The sequence below is a fragment of the Peromyscus leucopus genome, chromosome 1, assembly GCF_004664715.2.
Source record: "Peromyscus leucopus breed LL Stock chromosome 1, UCI_PerLeu_2.1, whole genome shotgun sequence".
In the NCBI taxonomy this organism is placed as follows: domain Eukaryota; kingdom Metazoa; phylum Chordata; class Mammalia; order Rodentia; family Cricetidae; genus Peromyscus; species Peromyscus leucopus.
This window is the reverse complement of record NC_051063.1, coordinates 90,435,158-90,457,363: the sequence shown is the minus strand read 5'-3', so window position 1 is coordinate 90,457,363 and position 22,206 is coordinate 90,435,158. Positions and strand designations below refer to the sequence as shown.

The following is a 22,206-nucleotide window of genomic DNA, read 5'->3' as shown; positions in this document are numbered from 1 at the left end:
TAAAAAGTGGGTCTGGATGGCACTGGTGACCATTATAGATTGGCTAGTCTTTGGTTCCCATTTAAACTCCAAGCTACCATTTCTAAAGGTTTTTGTAGGCCAAGAGTTGCAAGAAAGGGATTTTTATGGGAAGAAGAGGCAGGGGTAAGTAAGGGTTAACTTGAGAAGTGAAGAATCATAGGTAACCTCTGGGGCTGGGAACCAGGTCACTCTCTGGAAATAAATGTGCATTGTCCTCTTTGACATACACATCCTAATAAATGGAAGAGGTTAACTAGAAACTCAGAGTCTGAAGCACCAAGAATCACTCAAGCACAATGCCTTTGCTTAAACAAAGTGTCCACAGGCCCCCACAGCTCTCTTGGGAAAAACAGTATAAGTAACAGCAGAGACTCCACTTGAGGATATCGAAAATACATTTTTTAATTTTGATTAAGTTCACGAGAGACAACATTGACATTTCTTTAAACATATAGTTCCATTAAGTCACAACACTACCATGTGTCCCTAGAAGGCAATGGTTTCAATCCCCTTGAGGTTTTTCAGAGTTGTCAACATCAATAGGCTGGTTTATGGGACCAGATGTGCTACCAGATAAGCCGGAACCATGCTGTCATGTTTATTGGATACAGAATCACATAGAACATGATGCACAATAGACAACTATAATGAGCTTACTCTGCACTTAGCTTTAGTTCCTGTCAAAGGGAGAAGGGTTTTCAATACCAAGAAGGATGCAAATATATATGTCTTCCATCAGCCTTTCCAGCACATGACTTTAATTACACATGAGAAGAATTAGAGTTTATCTTTATTGTAACCTAGGAGGGAAAAAAAAGAATAAAGTTTAGATATTGATTGTCAAGCTCTTGACATTATTTCATTTAGTTTTCTGTTAATACTAGGAGGTTGGTTCTGTTGATGTCCCCAGTTTACAAAGAAATAAATGTGAAACTCAGTGAGTTAAGTGATTGTTATATACCAAGTAGAGAGCAAATACAGTCTCAAACTTGTGACTCCCCTTAAATTGTAGTGTATACTAAAAAGATGATGCCATTGGCTTTCAAACCAATGTATTTACAATTACAGTGATGAATATATAGGATCTGTGTCTTCTGGTCCTAGAGCACAGCATCACAGGAGAGAGAAAAAAGCCAGAGCAGGTGGGCTGGGAGAGAGGAAGATTAGGGGTAGGGGTTAAAAAAAACTAAAAGATGGCATCTGATCCATGGGCCCAGTTAGTTTCAGAGTATGGCTTATGCCCTGAGTATGTAGACATCTATTTTCCTGGTAGCTGTACAAGGAAGTCACCTTCATTCTGGGGGCTATAACTGCTCAGGCCTGAAGGTCCCTGCGGCGGCGGCCAAAGGCTTCAGAGCCCACATTGGTGGGCACGAAGTTGTCCTTCACCACACCCCCTGACCTGCTCAGCAAGCCCGCTAGCCGGTGGGTCACACAGGTGGCAGTGTTGCAGGATCTCTTCTGGGCAGTGATGCTGATATTCAGGATGGAGAGAGAGAGATGGAAAAGGCCTGTCAGTGAGGCTGGGAAGGTGTCTGCCCCCATGGAACTATCATGAGACTATTGCTGCTTTCAGAAGCACCAATTAGCTTTAAGTGGTCCTCCCAAACATGGTTATCAGAAGAGACAATCACAAGGCCATTAGGGGAAATGCTGTGATTGCTTCCCTTAGATATTCCCAGAGGCATCAGAAAACCCAAAGTGGATTTTGGGGTGACTGACCATAGAACACAGGGCTGTAACAGCCAATCATGCCCACATAAGTAAAAATAAGCCAGGATGTATGAATCTAGAGTGAATTTTGATGCCACCTCTGAGCCAATTCACAAGGGCTATAGAATCCAGGTCCTAGTCAGACACAAGTGACCCTCCTTAGTAAAGTGGAACCCCACCCCCAGTCTTACCTGAATGAAGAGTGGAGATGGCGCATCCATTCCAGCAATGCTTACCTGCTCCTCGGCACCTCTCTTGTTACTGCTTGTCCTGAGTTATGGGTACCACTCCCAAAACTATGTCTGGTTAACCTTGGGGCTAAGACTACTTCTAACCACAAGTCCTGCACTCCATGAAGCCTGAGATGTGGGCTAGAGCAATGACCACCATGGCTCAAGTCTTTTTAGCAAAATAGTTTTATTTCCCAAAGGACCAAGACTTTTAGAAGCAAGACTGAAAAGCTCGGCTAGGAAGCCAGAGGCCTGCCCTTGCTCTCTGCCACCTTCCTGAGTGATTCTCTTTTAGCCTGGGAGCCCTCCATCCTCCTCACCCACTGGGGATTCCAGATACTATCCTTTGCCTCAGGAAAGCAACCAGTAACAGCCCGGAGAGTAACCAGAGAGGAACTACATGCATCAAGTTATAGGAAGAAAGCAAAAGGAAATCAGAAAGGAGAGGAGGAGCTTAATTGCCAAAATGGGTATGATGGTCTGTCTCCAAGTCCTTGGTCACATCCCTTTTCTTGCCAGGTGCTCCAACCCCAATTGCAGTTTGGGGGAAGGTGTGAAACTTGTTGAGGTCCTGTGTGTATGTGCTCAGCATGCAGGTACTCAGATTCCCACACCGCTTAGATCTGGAGCTGTCCAGGCTGCAGGGAAAAGACATGCCAGGCAGTACCATGCACAAGGGGCTGACCCTGTGGGCAGTCAGCAGGTTAAACCAATCGGGGACTAGAAGTTGGGACAGAGGGTGGTAGGAAGTCAGTTCACACAGACTCCATTGGGAAGGGTTGGGGTGCAGTGGGCCAGAACTGTGCAGGGCCGAGGAAAAGGGGGACTCTTTCTGGCATTCCACGTGCTCTTCAGTTTTTCATGCTCGACAGGGTGTTTGGATGCAGGTCAAAACATGCTTTTCCTGGGGTAGTGCTGGAGCCAGGCCAGAGTTGGTCTGTTTCCAGGCTGGGGGCACACAGGGAGGCAGGGATAGGGCGGGGTACTCTCCTTGGCCTTGAGACCACAATCGTATCTCTGCAGAGTTCCCTAGACTTAGGCTTTACCTTACCAGTCTTAACTCATCCTATGCCTGGAACTCTCCCCAGCATTACTGGGCTAATTTCTACAGTGATTCCACACCTTCTCTTAAGTGCTTTCGGAAAGAAATCTTTTAAGTGTGATTTAAGCACATTTTTACCAGATGACTTGTCTTCAGTGGAGCCTGAGAATAGCTGGGCCCTGTGTCCTGCTGAACAGCAGCCAGATGACCAGTGTGTTCTCTCCTACCTCCTGGGTTCTGCCTTCCTGTGGGTGTGCTAAGCAGGGCGTGGGACCTTACCTGGAGCCCTCAGTCTCCTGCTCCTCCTCCTGCTCCAGTTCCCTGGCTTTCATCTGCACGTAGTCCTGCACCAGTGCAGCCAGCAGACGAGCCTCCTCTTCACTGAGAGTGGCCAGGCCTGGGCTGCTTTCCAAGGTGGACCTGTGGAGGGGTTGTGCTAGGTTGAAGAAAACCTAGCACCAACTCTGCGTCCCAGCCTGCTGCTTCCCAGAGAGGCTTGAGCCAGTGTCCTCACTCATGGTGCAGTTCAGGAATTTTCCAAGTTACATGGTAAGTGCAACCGTAGTTCAGTAATTAAATGACAAAATAATTAGGGTTGAATCTGAAATGGGGGCTCATTTCAATAAATATAATTTGTAAGTATATGAGAAATAGATCAACAGATTATAAATCAGTCAGTGAAATTTATTGGTAAATTAGCAGATTAGAGTGAAATTCTTATCTCATGTGAATTGAATAAATAGGCTTGACGATTGATACTAAATTTGAGGAAAAAGCGAGCATAGCACTTTATGAGTTAAAGGGCTACATGAAATTTATAATATTAAGTGTTGTGATCCTGTCATTGTTTGAAAATTGCATATCTCCATCTTTACATCAGAAAAGGCTTATAGTGAACTTCATGTGTGTGTATGTACATACATATATTTCCCTCGAGATAGTTAGTTTTTAAACCTTCAGCACGCTACAATTAAGAGGTGGGGATCTGTCCAGTCCCAGGATGCTAGAGCTCCTGTCTTTAGACTCACCTGAAAGGCACTGCATGGAGGCTGCCTGCCTGGTACAGGAGCAAGATGCTGACAACCAGGAACGGAGAGAACTTCAGAAAGCCCATGATGCCTCCCTGCAAGAGAAGAATGACATCATCCTTTTATTTCCTTATATTTTGCGCCAGTTCAAAGTTCTCTGAGCCCACAGACTTGGCCTTCTGGTTGCTTCTGCCTGCACTCCCTGGCATTTTGGCTTCATACTGATAACTACATTTCTCATCACCGTTATTTCCTCATTGACAAAGAAGACTGCAAGGTCCAGTGGGAATGAAGCCCACATGGTTTGGAAAGAATCTTAGCCCTACAGACGGAGGGTGGTGGTGGTGGTGGTGTGTGCCATTTCATTTTATTTGCCTCTGAGGCAAATAAAACTGTGGGTCAGTCTCAAGGAGCCCTAAGGGTCTCCTGTCTCTACATCTACCTCCATAGAGAAGCCTAGAGCTATCTTCCCTTCACGGGGCTTTTGTAGACACTCCAGGATGAGAGAGAGAAAGCCTATGGAGAGGGAATCCTTCTGCCTTGGAATCTATGAGAAACTGAAGCCTGAACTGCTCTGCCACTCCACCCTCTGGCAACTCAGTCCCCTGCAATCTAAACTTCAGACCCAAGACAGTTCTCCTTAAATCCCAGGGTCCCGAATCTGAATCCGGGTGTGCAATTGCGGCTGCCGGCTCTTGTTCGCTATATATTGGGGCTTGGTCGGGACTCTGAACCAGTTTCTCAGGAAACGTGAATCCTGAATGCACCATCTGAAGAGGACTACTCCCAACTACGTGCGCGGTGCCTGGCCGAGAGTCCGAGAAGGGCGGATCAGGTGTGCAGAGGGCGGGGGGAGAATGAAGCCGGCACTCCTGGGAGACTGAGGAAGGCTCTGTGGACTAGTGCTTTCGGGTTACCTGGATCAGGGTCTGGCATGAACCACGGGCTAAAAGAGACCAGGACTCGCAGGGAAGACAAACTAAGGAGCAAACGAGAGCAGCGAGAGGAGGAGAGAGGAGAGAAAAGTAGGACACACCTGAGCAGGAATCTCAGCGCTCACCTGGTGAACGGTGACTTGGAGCAGAGACTGCGGGGTCCTGCTAGGGCCGGGCGGAGGTTGCGGTGCGGTGACTCTTGAGCTGGGCAGTGGCTCCGGTGCCTCCCAGTGCCAGCAGCTGCTCTTATTCCCGCCGCGGTGAGTCGGGAGGGGTCCCGGAGCGCCGGGCAGCCAATGAGTGGAAGTGCCCCGTGCCCAGACAGATTGCGTCACCTCGGTGCTTCCAGAACCCAGAGCATCTAGCGAGATGACACCATTTGAATTTGAATTGAGGTCATTGATGGAAGTGGGGGGATGGTGGGGATCAATGAGAAACACCCTTAAAATTAGCGGGAATTTAGAAGGTCTTTTGACATCAAGGTAAATTTCATTTCTTCTTTCCTGCTTGACTTGAACATCTCCCGACATCAATCTCTGGATCTTGAAAAGTAGGATCCAGGACCTCAGGCACCCCTGGCTGCATATCTGACTCTAATCGTATCTCCCACCCCAGAGCCCCTGGAGCCTAAGCTAGGAGTAAGAGCTTAGTGCACCTTAGGGACAGATTCTTAAACTGTGAGCACAGCACAGGGGGAGGCTAGTAGGCAGCAGGTGTTGTTGCTGGACACAAGGACTTGTCAGCATCTTGTTCCTGTGTTTGTTAGACCTGAGCTATTGGCAATGGAGCTGCGCCATTGCAGGCTATGTGACCACCACAGGTAAAAACAGAAACAACAACCCCTCCAAAGAAAAACAAAACAAAAACCCGCATGAAACCTCAATACACTCTTTTCCATGGGTACCATAGACCCCTCGGAAGGGCCTGCTAGTAGACAGAAAGCTTGGTGTTTCTGGGGCAGTAAGATCTCTCCTACCCTCCAGTGGGAATCATCTCTACTCAGCTGGCCATTCTTAATGTGCGGCACAGCTCAATCACATGTGTGAGGAGGGGTTCCATATTCAGCTGGGTCCTGTTTGGATTAGGGGGTAGCAGGTAGTGGGGAAGGTACAAGGAAGGACCAGATGCCTCCAAAGTCTCCATTGTAGATCTCTCCCCCTTCCTGCCTGGCTATCTATCACTTCTCATTAGGCTGCCTGCCTGCTTGCCATGGGATTTGCACAGCTGCCCCTTTGCTTCCGGCTGCTGTTTGCCAAGATGTCCCAGTGGCGTTTGATCCAGGCCCTCATCCTACCCTCATCCTTAGATCTAGAGAGCTAAAGAGCAGGCTGGCTTGACAGTGCTGTGGAGAGGCTGTCCATACTAAACCTCATACTCACGCCAAGCCACACTCATCATCACACAGAGAATCCCCTCTATTTCCAAATATGAATCCTCTCGAGAAAGCACAGCCACTCTCAGCAGTCAGTGTGACTCCCAGGGGCATCCTTAGGGGTTCACACTCAAATTGTCCCAAGCCTGACCTCAAGTCTCTCCTGCAGTCCATCCCACATCCCACATGCCACAGCTCACCCGCTGTTGGGTCTCCATCTCAAGAACAAATCTGCACACACTGTCAAGAACGGATGTGCTCCATAGCACCCAATTACAGATTAGCTTGATTTGACCCCTCACACCCAATCCACTGGTTTAGAGACTCACTCAGTTTGAGCAATGCGCTCTAAGAGCACCTACAAGAGGGGAGATCCTAGCTTAGGCATTTGCTATGTGGGGACAAAGAAGCTTCTCTGCTTCTGCAATTGTCAAGGTCTGAGCCTTCCACACTACACCGCAGCAACCAGTCCAGATTTAGCCAGTGTGACGAGCATGGCAGAGCATCTAGGACTGTGGTGGTGGGGGGGGTCCATGGGGAAGAGGGAATACAAGGATTCCAGGCTTCACATTTCCCTAGACAGAGCAGAAATTAGCTTCCAAGAAGGTTCGAATGGCACGAAGCCACAGAACTGGTGTCAGTCCTACCAACACTCTAGATATCTGTGCCCAGAAGCAGAGTAATAGGCTTACTCTTCCTTAACTTCTGCAGCAGCAACCTGGAGGGAATAAAAACAGGAGGAAGGACTGAATGTCAGGGATCCTGTTCTACCAGGCCTGTTCTCAGGATGGCAACATGATCTATCCAAGGCTGGAAAAATGGGCTTGGGTAGATGGTGACAGGCTGGAAAACATTCTATTGCCACTGGGCTTAGGACTCCCGGGACAGTGATCCCTGGAACCTGGAGGCAGACACAGCAGACACCCAGAGTCGGAATCCCTGCCTTTCCAGCCGTTTAGTTCCTGAGCCCTGGCCTGAATTTTCATGAGCAATTATGAGACAAGTTGGAGACAAGTTGGAAAGGGCTGAGGTGTCAGTGGCATGCAGCGCTTGGGTCACTGCCAAGTGGGGCTGATGTATAGAATCATGTGTGTGTGTGTGTGTGTGTGTGTGTGTGTGTGTGTGTGTGTGTGTCTGTGTGTGTGTGTGTGTGTCTGTGTCTGTGTCTGTGCGCGTGCTCTCAGGTGCCAAATGCACCTGGGAAATTGTTTTCTACTTTCAACTCCAGAGAAGTCTAATTAATATATGGGATCTTGAAATCATTTTAAGTGGATGTATTCCTTCTGAGCATTTCCTAAGGGGAGAACTCACGGCTTTAACCCATACAGTGCTGACCACTGGTTTTCTGGCGGCGTCACTGGGTGGGTTTTGAGCTCTGTTCTTTGTCTGCTGAGTATTCCCTCCGACTTCCGTGCTTTCCTTCATTCCACGCCAGGAAACCTGCAGCTGCAAGTCACCACGTCCAGAGGGCGCTGATGTCGCCTGCAGCAGTCAGACAGTTGAAAGCTTTGGAAGAGGCGGTCTCTTCAAAGGGAAACCCTAGTTGCCGCTCAATCACTCCGATTTTGTAGGAAGTGCCTGGAAAAAGAGTTAAGGGTCCAGGAGGATATAGGTCCTTTCTTTGACAACTAGGACCTTATCTGCACACCAGTAGGCTTTCCGCCAATGTCAAATGAATGGAATCAATTCATTTTAGTAAAATCAATGCTCAGTGCCTCAAATTCGCTCTCAGAACGTCAGGACCGAGTTACAGTCACATCCTGCTGCAGTTCAAATTTAGGAGCATAACTCTTCTGCCATAGTTTTCCTATTTCCTTGATAATGTTTCCAGGACCAAGACCAGGAAGTAAGAGTCTTCCTGGTGCCAAATGCAAAACTGCCTCCTCCTGGGCGGATCTCTTTTTTTTTTTTTTCCTGCTTTACCGAAAGTTATGAGGGAAAGTGCTGATCTCAAAATAGTAGTTTGGTCATTTGGCTATTTTATGGTCGGTCGTTGTATAACTTTGAAATCGGTAAATCATTTAATTTGGAAACATTCTAGCTTGGAAAAGGACAGTTTTACAATACTCCAGTAAATCCAAACTGTAATGTTTATTCTCATTCAGTTAAGTCAGGTTCCTGAATATTTTGATTTTGAAATAAAATTTTAAGAACAAATCTTGTAGAAAGATCTTAAATCAGTTTGCATCTGATCAAAGGGTTTACATGTAAGAGCTTGCTCTTCTAACTGGGCTATCCAGTAGTGAGTACACAGATGCTAACCAGAGAGAATATAAAGACTGAGAGTCCAGAGCCCAAGTTAACATTATTGGTCCTCTACAATCTATATGTGATACAGACTCAACAACAAAACCGCAGCCAACCCAGTGTAGCAGCCATCATAGCTGAATCACATTCTTCCCACCCTGGCAAATATTTGTCAAATGAACTGGGGAATTCTGCTGAAGTTTGGTTGTACTGGCTTAAAAAGGCAGGAACCAAAGCGTTGGCCACTGAACTCAGTGAAGAATAAAACTGCTTTTGAATGTTTCCTAAGATTTCTGTGGAGCACATTCTAGCACGAGACAAGATGAAATGGCTGCAAAGCAACAGAAATATCCACAAAGCAGCTGTAGTGTCCACTGATGGATAAATGGGAAAGAAAACCTAGTTCTACCATATACATTATATAGCATACACATGTATTTTATATATACCATACATATATTTATAGACACCACATATATTATATAGACCATATATTCATGACTCATCCTTAAAAAGAAGGAAAACTTGTCATTTGAAATTTAGTTTTTGGTTGAGAGCATGTGGTGCTTACGGTTACAGCAATACTGCACTGTTCTCAGGAAGAAAGAGTAAGAGAAATAAAGCAGGCACCAAAAGTCAAATACTGCATCACCTCACTTATGTGTATAATCTGCAAAAAGTTGAACTCAAGGAACAAAGCATGGAATTGGATATTGGGGGAGGGGTGGTGGTGAAGGGGTTCAAAGACCTTTACATTGTAAAGTAGGTAAATTCTGGAGACCCTGCCATACAGAATATGATTACAGGTAATCACAATAATTATGCTTGCAATTTGCTGAGAGATTAGACCTTAGATGCTCCCAACACACACACACACACACACACACACACACACACACACACACACACACACAGTTGTGAGAAGTGGATTTATTAATTAGCTGAATGGTTAATCATGTTATAGTGTCTGTATATAAAAATGTAATTTTGTATATCTTTAAAAATAAAACACTTCAACTGGGTGGTGGTGGCTGTGGCAGCGGCGCACACCTTTAATGCCAGCACTCGGGAAGCAGAGGCAGGCAGATCTCTGTGAGTTCGAGGCCAGCCTGGTCTACAGAGCAAGATCCAGGAAAGGCGCAAAGCTACACAGAGAAACCGTGTCTTGAAAAACCAATAAGTAAGTAAATAAATAAATAAATAAATAAATAAATGAAACACTTCAATATACAGAAGCATAAAAAAGTTAGAGAAAAAAGAGAAGTGAACTGTGTTCTTTTGTGGAGGTCTTCAGAGCAGGTGGGTTTTTATAGCTATTACAGAGGACATCATTGTTTTATTAAAAACCTAAACATAAGTTATCAAAAACATGTTGCATATGTGGTAAGCATGAATGTTATATAAAATACACTGGAGTAAAACAAAGACAAAATGTTATAAATATTAAAACTTGAGCCAGTGAAATGGGTCAGTGGATAAAAGGGAGTCTGGGTCAGCCCAATGACCTAATTTCACTTCCTGGAACCACAGTGGAAGGGAATAAATGATTTCTGAAAATTATCCTCTGGCTTCCATGTGTGTAATATAACACATGTATACCTGAACTCAATCACTAATAATAAGTGAAACAAAAATAAAGATATTAAAACTACATTCAATCCGACCTCTGTGGCACCAACTATATTATCTTTCACATTCTCAAGCAGCTTATTAAGATGACTATTATTGTCTATGGGCAAAGGAATAATAAGAGTGTTTGCCTTGAATTAATTATATTTCCTAGTTTTCTTTTGAGTACTTAAAATATTAGAACATGGCTTATCAATTTGCCACATCAGGCAGGAGGTCTGGGCTCTTAGATCTAGGGACAGACTCATAAGGAGATACGGTTAGTCTCTCTTCCTCAGGGCTAATGTGATTTGTGGTGAGAGGCTCAATGACCAGGCATAAATCATTTTATAGTTCCTGAACCAACATTTAGGAGATTGACAGTTTTACAGCAAGAAAATAAATATTGATGCTACCACTTACGATAAATAAGTTGCTGAAGAATAAAACCCAAGTTAGATTCATAACAATACTCACAGAATAAATTTAAATACTTCAAAGCTCACTTAACTTCCCATGTTTAGTGTGACATATTGCTTCACATTGTCTGATATTGTGGATGACTTCATGGAATGTATGGTTTGGCCAGTTGAGATCATGTGTTTTTTGGGCACAGAGTTAGTAAAAAGTGGTAGGAGTTAGGAGACAGAGTTCTTATTCCTACTCCTACCTAAAAGGACATGGCTGAGCTACTCCAGTTTCCACATTTGATTTATGACTGTACTGGATTGAAAGTCTCAAATTCCCATCTGATTCTGACATATAATTCTGAGCTGGGAACTTCATGCCATATCAATAGTACTTTCTTGGGTTTATTCTGCTTGCCCCTTCTTGATGAAATTGTCTTGTGAAGGGGGCTAGAGAGATGGCTTAGCAGTTAAGAGCACTGATTGCTCTTCCAGAAGATTTGGGTTTAATCTCCAGCACCCACATGGCAGATCACAACTGTTTGTAACTCCAGTCTCACAGGGATCCAATGCCCTCTTGGGCTTCTTATTGGTACTGTATACACATGGTACAAAAACACACATGTGTACAAAACACCATACATTGCTGTGGAATGTCTTTCTGTATGCTGTGAATATGTGTTGCTCTGATTGGTTGATAAATAAAGCTGCATTGGCCTATGGCAGGTAAGGATGGAGCCAGGCAGGAAAATCAAGAGAGATAGAAGAGAAGAAAGGAGAGTGGGGCAGATGCTGCTAGCCACTACCAAGAGAAGCATGATGTACCAGTAGCCATAAGCCACGTGGCAAGGTATAGACTTATAGAAATGGGTTAATTTAAGATATAAGAGCTAGCTAGCAAGAAGCTTGCCATGAACATAGTTTGAAAATAATATAAACCTCTGTGTGTTTATTTGGGTCTGAGTGGCTGTGGGACCAGGTAGGACACAGGAAAACTTCCAACTACAACACATAGAAAAAAAAATCAAAATAATATAAGAAAAAAGGAATTGTCATGTAAAGAACAGCTGAAGAAGTCAACACAAAAGAAGAAGAAAATCCCTTCTGAGGATGACATATCCAGAAAAGATGTTGCCTCCTCTTATGAACAATAAATGATTTTTCAGAAGAAATAAGAGGAAAAGAAAACAAACACCTTGGTCCTTGTCACCAAAAGATGTAACAGTTTTTCATGGCTGGGGAGACAGAAAGCATGCCAGCTGGACTGGCAGCACTGTTATCTGCCTCATAAAGAAGTATTGCTGACTCCTTGGTCTTGTCTAGTGCCCTTCTGAAGTTCTCAGCAGCTTTGCAGAATGGCTTCCTGGTGAATCCACCAAAAACCCAAAGTACACTTGTTATGGATCCTAAGAATCAGCTCTGAAAAGTGCTCCTCAGATGACTCCTCAGTGGGGAGGAGTAAAGAGTTTAACCTTCAGCCAGCCTTTCAACAAATGCATAATGAATAATTTGGTTAGGAGAGAAATCAATTGATGTGCACAAGGAAATAAATTAAAGAATAGATACAATACACGAAATGCATTTTAGAAGGACTGTAAAATGTAATTATGTGATATGCATGATTTGAAGTACTCTGTATGATTTATTAGTAGAAACAGAATGAAATAAATAAGACCTTTAATCAGATCCATGAGGGCTCAGATGAGTTGAGAGTATATTTTTTTTTTACTAAAAGAGTGAAGAGAAAGCTACAAACAGGTAACTGGAATTCAGTAGTAATGGGTTCTACTACATCACCTCAGTGAGGCCCCTTCTTTGTGTTGATTACACTGTGGAAGGAAAGTTGGGTGCAAGTAAAGTTGTCCTTGATCTTAAGAGTGGAGGGTAGAAGTCTTGTTTTGCAAAACAACAACAATAAGGATGCATATGCAAAGTTTTGGCCATCTTGGGCCATCCTGTTAGTGTCCAGATTCTATACCAAGAACAAATAAATCTATATCCATTCATATTGCCTAGCTTTCTGTTAAAGTTCCATACTTTAACAGAAAGGACTCTGAGTCAGGAACAGTAGAGTTCATTCTCTTGGCAAATAATGGAGCTCACAGGTCTAAGGAAAAAGAGGAAATAAATTAGTCAACTTATTAAAAATGTGTAGTATCTTAGGGATACTAGGGCCACACAAATTAAATAACAAAAAATAGAGAATAAGATATCGTGTGAATATGTATACTAGTTTTATGTTGCTGCTACAACAAATTACCACAACTTTAATAGCTTAAAACATTATACATTTGTTATTTCACACTTCTGTAGAAATCCAACATCAGATAAGGGTCTCACTAGAATGAAATGTTTGAGGGACCGTGCTTTCTTTGGAGGTCTAGGGGGAACCTATTTCCACCCTCTAGTGGCCAACCACAATCCTAGTTTATGACCCACGTCCTCCATCATCCAAAACAGAGCTGAGTGTTTTTCTTGTCATATTACCCTGACCTCCTCTTCCACCTCCCTTTTCTGTTAGCCAGAATCCTTGTGTTTATATCTAGGCTCAACTCTTGAATATCCCAGTATGATCTTTCCATTATAAAGTCTTCCATTTAACTATATCCACAAAGTCCTCCCTCCCTGCATTTTGTTCAGGAATCATGATGTGATGTTTTGGAGAGGCCATTATTGTGCTGGCCATAGTAAGTACATGTCAGGTTGATTGATGGTAGAGGCTTAAAGAACAGGAGGCTGTGGGCTGGGGTACTTGAAGAAGACACCTGTAAAAGGTGGATTCAGCACTAGTAAATGACCAAACAGAAGAAGAAATAATCTCTGAAGAAAGGTTGCACCCACTGGGAAGTGGGGCAGGATGTGAAGAAACAACTTATATCAGGTGCTGTTCTCTTTGCATCTTCTGGGAAGGTAGCCTTCCTGAATATGTCCTGTATGGTTGTTTTCACTCATTCTTCAGGTAGACAATGTCTAGAAATCATTAACTTTTATGTATAGGGCTTGTTCTTCTATCAATTTCTAATTTTGTATGTGTTCTGTGGAATGTTGTGGAATGCTGTCTTCTGGGCATGGTGTGGTCATTACCAGTTTGAAATTAGAGAGGCTGTGGTTGATATCAACACAGGATTGGGCCACTTAACTGTCATTAGACTTTAGAAGCAAGAAGACCATGCCAGGTGAGTTTCAGAATAGATCAGGAATGAGAATTAATGGCAGAGAGGAAGATTGGGATATTGTGTCCATGTGGTTGTTCTGGCCTCTCATTCTTGGAGAAAGGAATGTTTAACTGGTTGTCTTATAGAGTAGAGCAGTATGCTGCTGAGGGGCTGCCCTTCCCAACCTCAAAGGCACCTTTGCTCTTCCTTCCAAACTTTCTTCCAAGGCACAGAAGCTATTTTAAGGGTGACTTCAGCTGCCAGGAAAGAGCTGAATATAGTGGACAAGGGCCAGGCTGGTCACTCTGAGAGGTGGATGGACTCAGTGCTTGACGTCAAGGAATTACTCAGGAAGGGCTCCTGTAATAGAATTAAAATCCTCCCTTGCCTCAGACTGGGTTGAGAATGGCTCTTTTCTTTTTGGCTAGGGATACTGTGCCATAGAGCACAAGAGATAGAAATAGGAACCTTCTCACTCTACCAGGAAGCTCATCAGAGAGATGGTGTTCTGATGAGCTTTGCCAGGGACCAATAAGGTACATATAGGGATTTCTTGTATAAACTGAGAATGGGGGTGCAAACAATATGACCTTGTGACCATTGGCATCTGAGTTTGAGTCTTGGATCTACCATTCACTTACTGCCCTTAAGCAGACAATAATTTCCCTGAGCAATGGTTTCTCAACATGTAAGAGGAGGTTGTGATAACAACTACCTAGAGGACTGGAGATAGTTCATGTTAAACCCCTGGACACCTTGCTTTGGCATGGTACAGATACTTTAGAAGGACTGCTATCCTTTCCAGTGCCGAGTTCTACCATCTTACTGAAGGGGATTAAGTAAAACCATTGCATACTCTTGGTCTTCTGAAGACGACAATCTATAAAGTCTTTAATTCTCAAAACAAAATTAATTGCCAGGGCCACAGCAGAATGAATCTTCCTTTCCCAGCCCTCTCAAATACATGCCTGGCCATCTTGCAGCCTCGCTGCCCAGAAGGATTAATGATCATATATATTAAATACCTGGCATAGTGCCTGGTAGAGCAGGCACTGGAAAGTGGTGTTTGTGATTGTCATTATAATGAAAGTGTTCCCCTTTCAAGTGCCAACTTCCATCAGCTTACAGTATGCAGAAAGTTAGAAAAATTAATTGAACTCTTTTCTACCTTCTTTTAAAAGTGTGTGTGTGTGTGTGTGTGTGTGTGTGTGTGTGTGTGTGTGTGTTCCTGCCTGTGCATATCATGTGCACATATAGAGGTCAAAGGACAACTTTCAGGAGTCTGTTCTTGTCTCTCATCTTGTGGAAGCAGTTTATTTATTTCTGTTGCTGAGCCCTGAACTTCAGGCTAGCAGGCTTCCACCAGCTTTCCTGTCTCTCTTCCACCTCACCTTGAAGTGTTGATGTTACAGATGCATGCTACCACATCCAGCCTTTTATGTGGACTCTAAGGGTCACACTCAGGTCATCAGACTTGTGCAACAAGCATGTTTATCTGCTGAGCTGTATGCTGGTCCTTCTCTACCTTCTTGTGAAAAATGAACCAGATATCATCTCTATTGCTTCTGATGATTCACTGTCACCATCAAAAGAATACCACTTTCAGTGTCGGGCATAATTAACATAGCACACTCTCAGGGGAGGTAAGACAGAGAGGGCCAATAGTGCCACACAACATGCTGCTCTTTCTGTTTGAGGTCTATATCTATTCAATTCTATGATTATTCCATTTTATTTCATTCCATATAGTTGTCAACTATCATTTCTTGATATTGTCATTACAATGATCTTCAACAACAGCCTGTATATTTCTATTTTCCTTTGTTATTCAATGAAATCAACAACAAGCATACACATCTGGTAGAATGGTGTGGGAACAAAGTTCCTACAGGCATTGCACAGGAACTTGTAAACACTGGCCTAGACCTATGAAAGGAGCACCTGCTTAACTAGTCTACTCAAGAGGACAGGAAGAAAAGCCTACTGGAGTGATGTATAGAGCAAATGCCAACTGCATGAGTGTCTCTTGTAATGGTCGGGAACAGCGTGCTCTTTGAAAGCACTAGCTTCAACTACTTGTGCTCAGGACAACAAACAGAGCAAGAGAACAGGTTGGATCTGTGTGTGACTGAAGAGCTTAGAGACACTGGGTGGGAATTTGACAACAAGAATGTCAATAATGGGTTATAGTGACTCCAATGCCAGTGAGTCTGTAGTTGCTGTTTTCCTGGTTTTCAGTTCTCAATTATAGTTGATTTAAGGGGTGTCACCGGCCAAGTGACACCTAGTGAATGAATGGGTATCTTTGGAATTTTTCCCACAGTAATGGTGACAAGAAAGTACAGGGTATGGGTAGAGTTGGTGACCCAAGCTCCAATTCTATAAGTAGTATGTCTCTGGTTAGCGGGTCTGAGGACACAAGCTGAAATTGTGTTTTCAGTTCCAGGCACATTTGTAATGGGTCTTTGGCTAAATCAGTCTGCAATCCCTGTTCAGATACTGTATCGATTTCTACAATGCTCTTGCTCTTTGACACCAAGGACCCTAGATGATCTTAAAAGATCTTTCAGAATTGGGGCTACTTATCCTAGGCACAAATTTAAGCCTGTGTTTAACATGCTGTTAAATGATATCCGGTGCTGGACTTGTTTTCAGCACCAGTGAGTACCATTCAGAGAAAACCTCCAGTGAGATAAGGATGTGAAAAGCTGCCTGCAGAGGCTCCCTTCCCCTCCCCTCTCTTGTGGAAAGCTAGGAATGGTTTGAGCCTTTCTTCCTTGTCTCAGAAGTTCCACTTTCAGCTGACAGGATAACTGCTAGCACCCGTTATCTTTTTCTGCAGGAAGATGGGGATACAGGTTCCTGTTGACTGCCAAGCAGGGTAAGGACAAGGAGTTTATGCCTACTCCTGCCGTTCGTCAAGCACATCAACTCTCTGGCTTTTTTGTTTTTTTCTTCTCTGCAGTCCTACTAGGTGTGGAGTAAATCTAGACCATTTGTAGTCATTTGAACAACTATAGATTATATTAAGAAAAGTGTTCTATCCTGTTGTCCTTTCTGTGTGTGTATTTAGAAAGTATCACATGTAACTAAATAGGGTGAGGCCTGTTGCACTTATATTTTCATTTTATTAAAGGCAGGGCGTGGGGGAGGGTACAGAAGAGCAAAGAAGAGAGGGCATTATGTGACACTGATTCACATGGGGGTTGATTGGGAGACAGATGCTGACTCCCTTTTCTTATTTTGTGGGTATTGTGAGCACAGTGATCAGGAAGTGATTCTGGAAGCAGCAGTCAAGAAAGCATCTTTTAGCCAAATGTGGACCTCATCTTTTTCTCTCCTGGTTTTAGAGCTCTGTTCCTGATGGGGAATTCCCTTCCCCTTTGTTGCTTCATCTTCTCTCCCAGGTAAACATGCTGATTTACACGGGTTACAACCCCATTCACTTGAGTTATAAACATCAGGAAAGTCCCACAGATGCTTTGAATAGTTCAGTGACCACAAGGCTGCCACTGATGCTGCCAGTGATGGGACCCTGGGTGCTTGGTGCTGCTGAAGAGCCTGAACTTGACTGCTTGCCAGCAGAAAGAAAAGGAAGAACAGGAAAAGGCATGTTTCCTGCCTCCCAAGTCTTACCTAGGACTCGAACTGGTCTCTAGCTTTAAGAACCATCCCGTTTTACTTTTCCAGGTGTTGAAAGGCGATTGAGATGACCGTGAGTACAATGACATCATTTCACCAAATAGCTGAGTGCTTTGACTAGGCCCATGCTGAATGTAGCTCACTGGTAGAATGCTTACCTAGTTGTGAAAGCCTCAGGTTTGATTCTCAGCACCACAGTGGGTGAGAGGAGAGAGGGGGCAGGAGGAAAGAAGGCAGAAGAAGTATGGAGGGGAGAGAAAGAGAGAAAGAGAGAAAGAGAAAGAGAGATAAGAACAGAGAAGAGGAGAGAGGAGAGGAGACTTGGGGACTTGAATTGGAAATCATGGAGCTTGAACGGATGGTTGTTTCCAACCTGCCACGGACAGGAATTATACCAAAAAGAATGAATCTTAAGTAATGGACCCTCATAGACCAGGGCTTCTAACTCTCCCCTCTATTCACAATGGGGTAGGCTCCAGGTCCATAATGCACCAATCCTCTTCCACCAACTCCACCTTTTTCCTACACGTACCTTGTGGTGATGACTATCCAGGAGAGTGCTGAGCTCTTACTCAGTCTTTTATTTCTTGTTGCTCAGGTAATTATTTCATTTTATAATTGAGGCAATTAGGTTGTTCAGTGTGAGGTCCTCCCTTTATTCTATTCTGCTGAAACAACACAGTGCAGCCAGGATCTAAGGTCCAGTTTGCGGCTGAAGACATCCATCCAAGAAGTGGCAGTGAATTCATGAGACAGTGTTAGCTAAGGCTGCCTCTCAGGATGAGCCCCAGAGAGACTTGCCAAGGGCTGGAGGACATCATCCTTTTCTCTCCTGTAACTATCACATTCTGCATGCAGAAATGGTCAGTCCTGGACAGGGCTTCCCATTTCCCCAGACACCTGTTCCATCTGCTGTGACATGGTCAGTCCTCTACTTCCTTCTCCCCCAAACAGCTCTCACAGTAAAAGCTTCAGACAAACATTATTGATCCCTTGCTGTCATTCAAAGAACAAATGTGAGGAAGAAAATGCAGGGCCTATCTTTGTTTGCTGAGCATTGAGAGAACATGATAAATGGCTACAGGGACGCTCTGCCTTCTGAAAAACTTTTAGTTATTATTGAGACCCCCCTCCACACTGTCCCCCACAAGGGGCACTGGGGTGAAATGGCATCTCATCAGGTCTGACAACAGATGGGGGAGCTCTGCGCTCTTCCCTGCTAATGCAGCCAGGGGAAGCATGCCAAAGAAGGAGCAATCTTTAATTTAAGTGAGTTGAGGATATTTACTGAATGGAAATCAATCTTGTAAAATTAAAAAACAAAAAGCAAAAGATAGTCTGACCAAAGATCCTCTCCTGAGCAATAAACTTCTAATAAGGAATTCAGGCAAGAATGTTCCCAGGATTACCTTTGAAAATCCTGTCCCTGTTCTCAGTGTCTCCTTCTTCCCCTCACTTTCCACCCTAACTCCATTCTCATGAGAACCCTCTACAGCATTACCCTTGGCTAGATTTGGCGTTTTAACAATTTGTGACCAAAAGCCTCAATTTGGACTATGAGAGGGCATGACAAGCTGTGGAGGAGTCCCCGTTCAGCACTGTTGTATAGACTTCTAGTCTATGGGCTTCCAGAGTCAACTGTTGCCAAACCATTGTAAAGCATGTACTAGAAATTATGGAAATTATCTGAACTCAAGGAGCATGGTGGATATTTGCAAATATGGCTGTAGATATAAGAATGTGTTTCTGAGGCTGTCTGAAGATTATTGAAACAATGGTCTAAAAACTAGGGGGAAGCTGCAAACTCCTTGATGACAGTGGTAGGTCTAGATATCGGAAGATGGGAACAAAACCAATTCTGTGATCCTGAGTTCTGCCTAGTGCTCCACTGGAACTGTCGTACTGTCTCTTTCCCAGAAGGACACTAGTGCGGGAGTTTTCTACTCATATCTTCTACCATATGCCCAGTGTTGTACATGTGGGCAGTCAACCTGAACCTAGTGAGGCACCCTCATCAGATGAAGGACAGGAAAGGCAGCTTACTTTATAGGTGGGAAAATGGGGGAAGATAGCTCCACAAGAAACGAAAACCACAGATAAGCAAGCCCTTTCTTTATTCTGTATGGAATAGTATGTGCCACTTGCTTGACATGTGAAAGCAGTGTGATATACACGAGAGGTCCATGAAACCCTGAAAGAGTTTATATGCATTGAACACTAATTGCACTTTACATATGAGAGGTCCATGAAATCCTGAAAGAGTTTATATGCATTGAACACTAATTAGAGTTTACTAAGTACAGTTTCTGGGCTGAGGATTGGCTCAGTTGTAAGGTGCTTACCCGAGTTTTATCCCCAGCATACCCTTCTCCACACACCCCAAACTAAGTACAGTTTCTTGACTTTGGCCTTAGGGGATAGTCAATCTGCTTCCATGTTTATTTAACCAATTAGAGAGATTTTTCACAATCCCAAGTCAGGAAACCCTGACTCCTCAAATAATTTGCTTCAAGGAATGCTGACATATGTTTTGAAAAGTTCTTGAACAGTTGATGAAAATGGTCTGTACCTACCTATGTGACTGATGCCACAGCCACTAGTCTCTTGAACATTGAACATTAGACACTGGTTACAGCAATTGTCCTGTAGCAGTCAGCAGCAATTTGAAGAATAAACCTACTTGGCTTTTTTTTTTTTTTTTTTTTTTTTTTTTTGCCATTGTTTCTCAATTGAAACAGACAAGGTTTTTGGACTTATATTTTCTTTTACTTTGGCTGCATACATCATATGCTCAAACAAAGCCAAATATATCACAGTAAATGACAGTTCATCAATCTTCATTTTCAATGGAAGACATTTATTCATGCAGTCACTAGAGATTTATTGAGCATTGCATGTGAGACCCAGTGACAGACCTGCTTTTGCAGAGCCAGAGCACGCAGGATGGTCATTCAGCCATGCTGGGTAGGATAGCTATCACTTGTTGTCTCTACTGGAGTTTTGTTTTTTCTTTTTTTGCTACTTTCCTTGATCCCCTTTCTAGACAAATCTGGTGAATCAAAAGTTTCTGCTTGCCTAAGCCTTTAAGCAAACACAGGTCAATATCTCTGCTATGAAAGGGGGACTTATATGTCCTGATGTGACTTGAGAATATAGCATTTAATTTCCTATCTAATTGAAGGAAAAATTGAGAGTACATAAAAGACATTAAGAGGCATTTCTCATGCATAGTACTCATTAGCAAGCTAACATTTACAGAAAATAAGTTTAATAATTCAACAATGAGGCAAAGATTTCATCCATCTTCTCCTCTAATATTTTCATGTTAGAAGGAACTTCATGATGTATTTCCAGTACAGCATTTGCTCCTTGAGACCATCAAACACTATAGATGACTAGATTGCATTATCTAACTATGGACACACATCTTTATCTTTTTGGTAAATCATAATTTCTATGATTTTTTTAAAGTATAATATTTTTAATTTTTGCTATTATAATTACATAATTTACCCTTACCTTTCTTCCCTCCAACCCCCCTTTACAAATTCATCATCTATTTTCTTTAATTGTTGTTATACACACACACACACACACACACACACACACACACACACATACATTTTGTGGTGATATTTTCTTTGTGCACCTCAACAAAGCTTATCTGAGAGATAAAAAAAAAAAAAAAAAAAAAAAAAAAAAAAAAAAAAAAAAAAGCAGAAAGGGCCCTTCTTTCCTTTCTGCTGGGTACTGGCTCCTTGCTGTCGAAATGGGCAAGTTCATGAAACCCGGGAAAGTGGTGCTGTGGTGCTGGTCCTGGCTGGACGCAAAGCCATCATCATGAAGAACATTGATGATGGCACCTCAGACCGCCCTTACAGCCATGCCCTGGTGGCTGTAATTGACTGCTATCCCCGAAAAGTGACAGCTGCCATGGGCAAGAAGAAAATTGCCAAGAGGTCAAAGATTAAGTCCTTTGTGAAAGTTTATAACTACAATCACCTCATGCCCACAAGGTACTTTGTGGACATCCCCTTGGACAAAACAGTTGTCAACAAGGATGTCTTTAGAGACCCAGCCCTGAAATGCAAGGCCAGGAGGGAGGCCAAGGTCAAGTTTGAGGAAAGATACAAGACAGGGAAAAACAAATTGTTTTTCCAGAAGCTTCGCTTTTAGATATATTTTTGTTCCCATCATTAAAAAAAAAAAAAAAAAAAAAAAAAAAAAAAAAAAAGCAGAAAGAAGCCATCCATGTTCTTACCACTTGGAAATCCTCAGCCAAAAGACCTACTTCCTGTATACCCACACCTATATGCCTTTCTGTTCTGCATCTCACTTCCTCTCTCCATGCAGCTACATCACTTCCTGCCTGTCTGTGCAGACCTCCAGACCTCTATGGTTAGTGCTGGGATTAAAGGCATGTGCCACCATGCCTGGCTCTGTTCCCCAGTGTGGCCTTGAACTCACAGCTATCCAGATGGATCTCTGCCTCCCAAATGCTAGGATAAAAGGCGTGTGCTACTATTGCCTGACTTCTATGTTTAATATAATGGCTGGCTTTTTCCTCTGACCCTCAAATAAGCTTTATTAGGGTGTACAATATTTTGGGGGGGCACAATATATCACTACAACATTTAAACACATAAACACAACCTGCTCAGTCTATATAATGTTACTTGTATGCACATTTGGCGTTGGATAACCAACTAGAGGCTCTTCCCTAAGGAAGACTATTTCTCCTGCTGTCAGCATTCCCTAGTTGCTGTAGTTTTTTTGTTTAAGGTTGAGGCTTTGGGAACCTTTCCC

General features: G+C 43.3%; 1 protein-coding gene and 1 pseudogene across 2 annotated transcripts; one reads left to right on the top strand and one right to left on the bottom strand.

Moving 5' to 3' along the window:
* Window positions 1-408: 408 nt before the first annotated feature.
* On the bottom strand, window positions 409-5,341 carry LOC114697567 (calcitonin gene-related peptide 1). Of its 2 annotated transcripts, XM_028875819.2 has the most exons (5): window positions 5,095-5,338; window positions 4,035-4,129; window positions 3,286-3,426; window positions 1,312-1,495; window positions 409-821 (listed from the first exon to the last, which is right to left on the bottom strand). In XM_028875819.2, the coding sequence occupies exons 2-4, from the start codon at window positions 4,118-4,120 to the stop codon at window positions 1,336-1,338; spliced, it is 387 nt and encodes a 128-aa protein (XP_028731652.1). In that variant the 5' UTR covers window positions 4,121-4,129; window positions 5,095-5,338; the 3' UTR covers window positions 409-821; window positions 1,312-1,335. The 2 variants fall into 2 exon arrangements, with proteins under 2 accessions (XP_028731652.1, XP_037067204.1); XM_037211309.1 differs by lacking the exons at window positions 409-821; window positions 1,312-1,495 and adding an exon at window positions 2,133-2,602 and having other exon boundaries at window positions 5,095-5,341.
* A 15,828-nt stretch (window positions 5,342-21,169) lies between these two features.
* On the top strand, window positions 21,170-21,619 carry LOC114697569 (annotated as a pseudogene).
* Window positions 21,620-22,206: the final 587 nt, after the last annotated feature.

What these genes read in the sequence shown, in the direction of transcription:
- LOC114697567 (XM_037211309.1), bottom strand. Translation starts at nt 4,120, where the DNA reads ATGGGCTTTCTGAAGTTCTCTCCGTTCCTGGTTGTCAGCATCTTGCTC. An exon ending in CTCCATGCAGTGCCTTTCAG is followed by an intron (nt 3,427 to 4,034) that starts GTGAGTCTAAAG and finishes ACCCCTCCACAG; the next exon opens with GTCCACCTTGGAAAGCAGCC. An exon ending in CAGGAGACTGAGGGCTCCAG is followed by an intron (nt 2,603 to 3,285) that starts GTAAGGTCCCAC and finishes TTTTCCCTGCAG; the next exon opens with CCTGGACAGCTCCAGATCTA.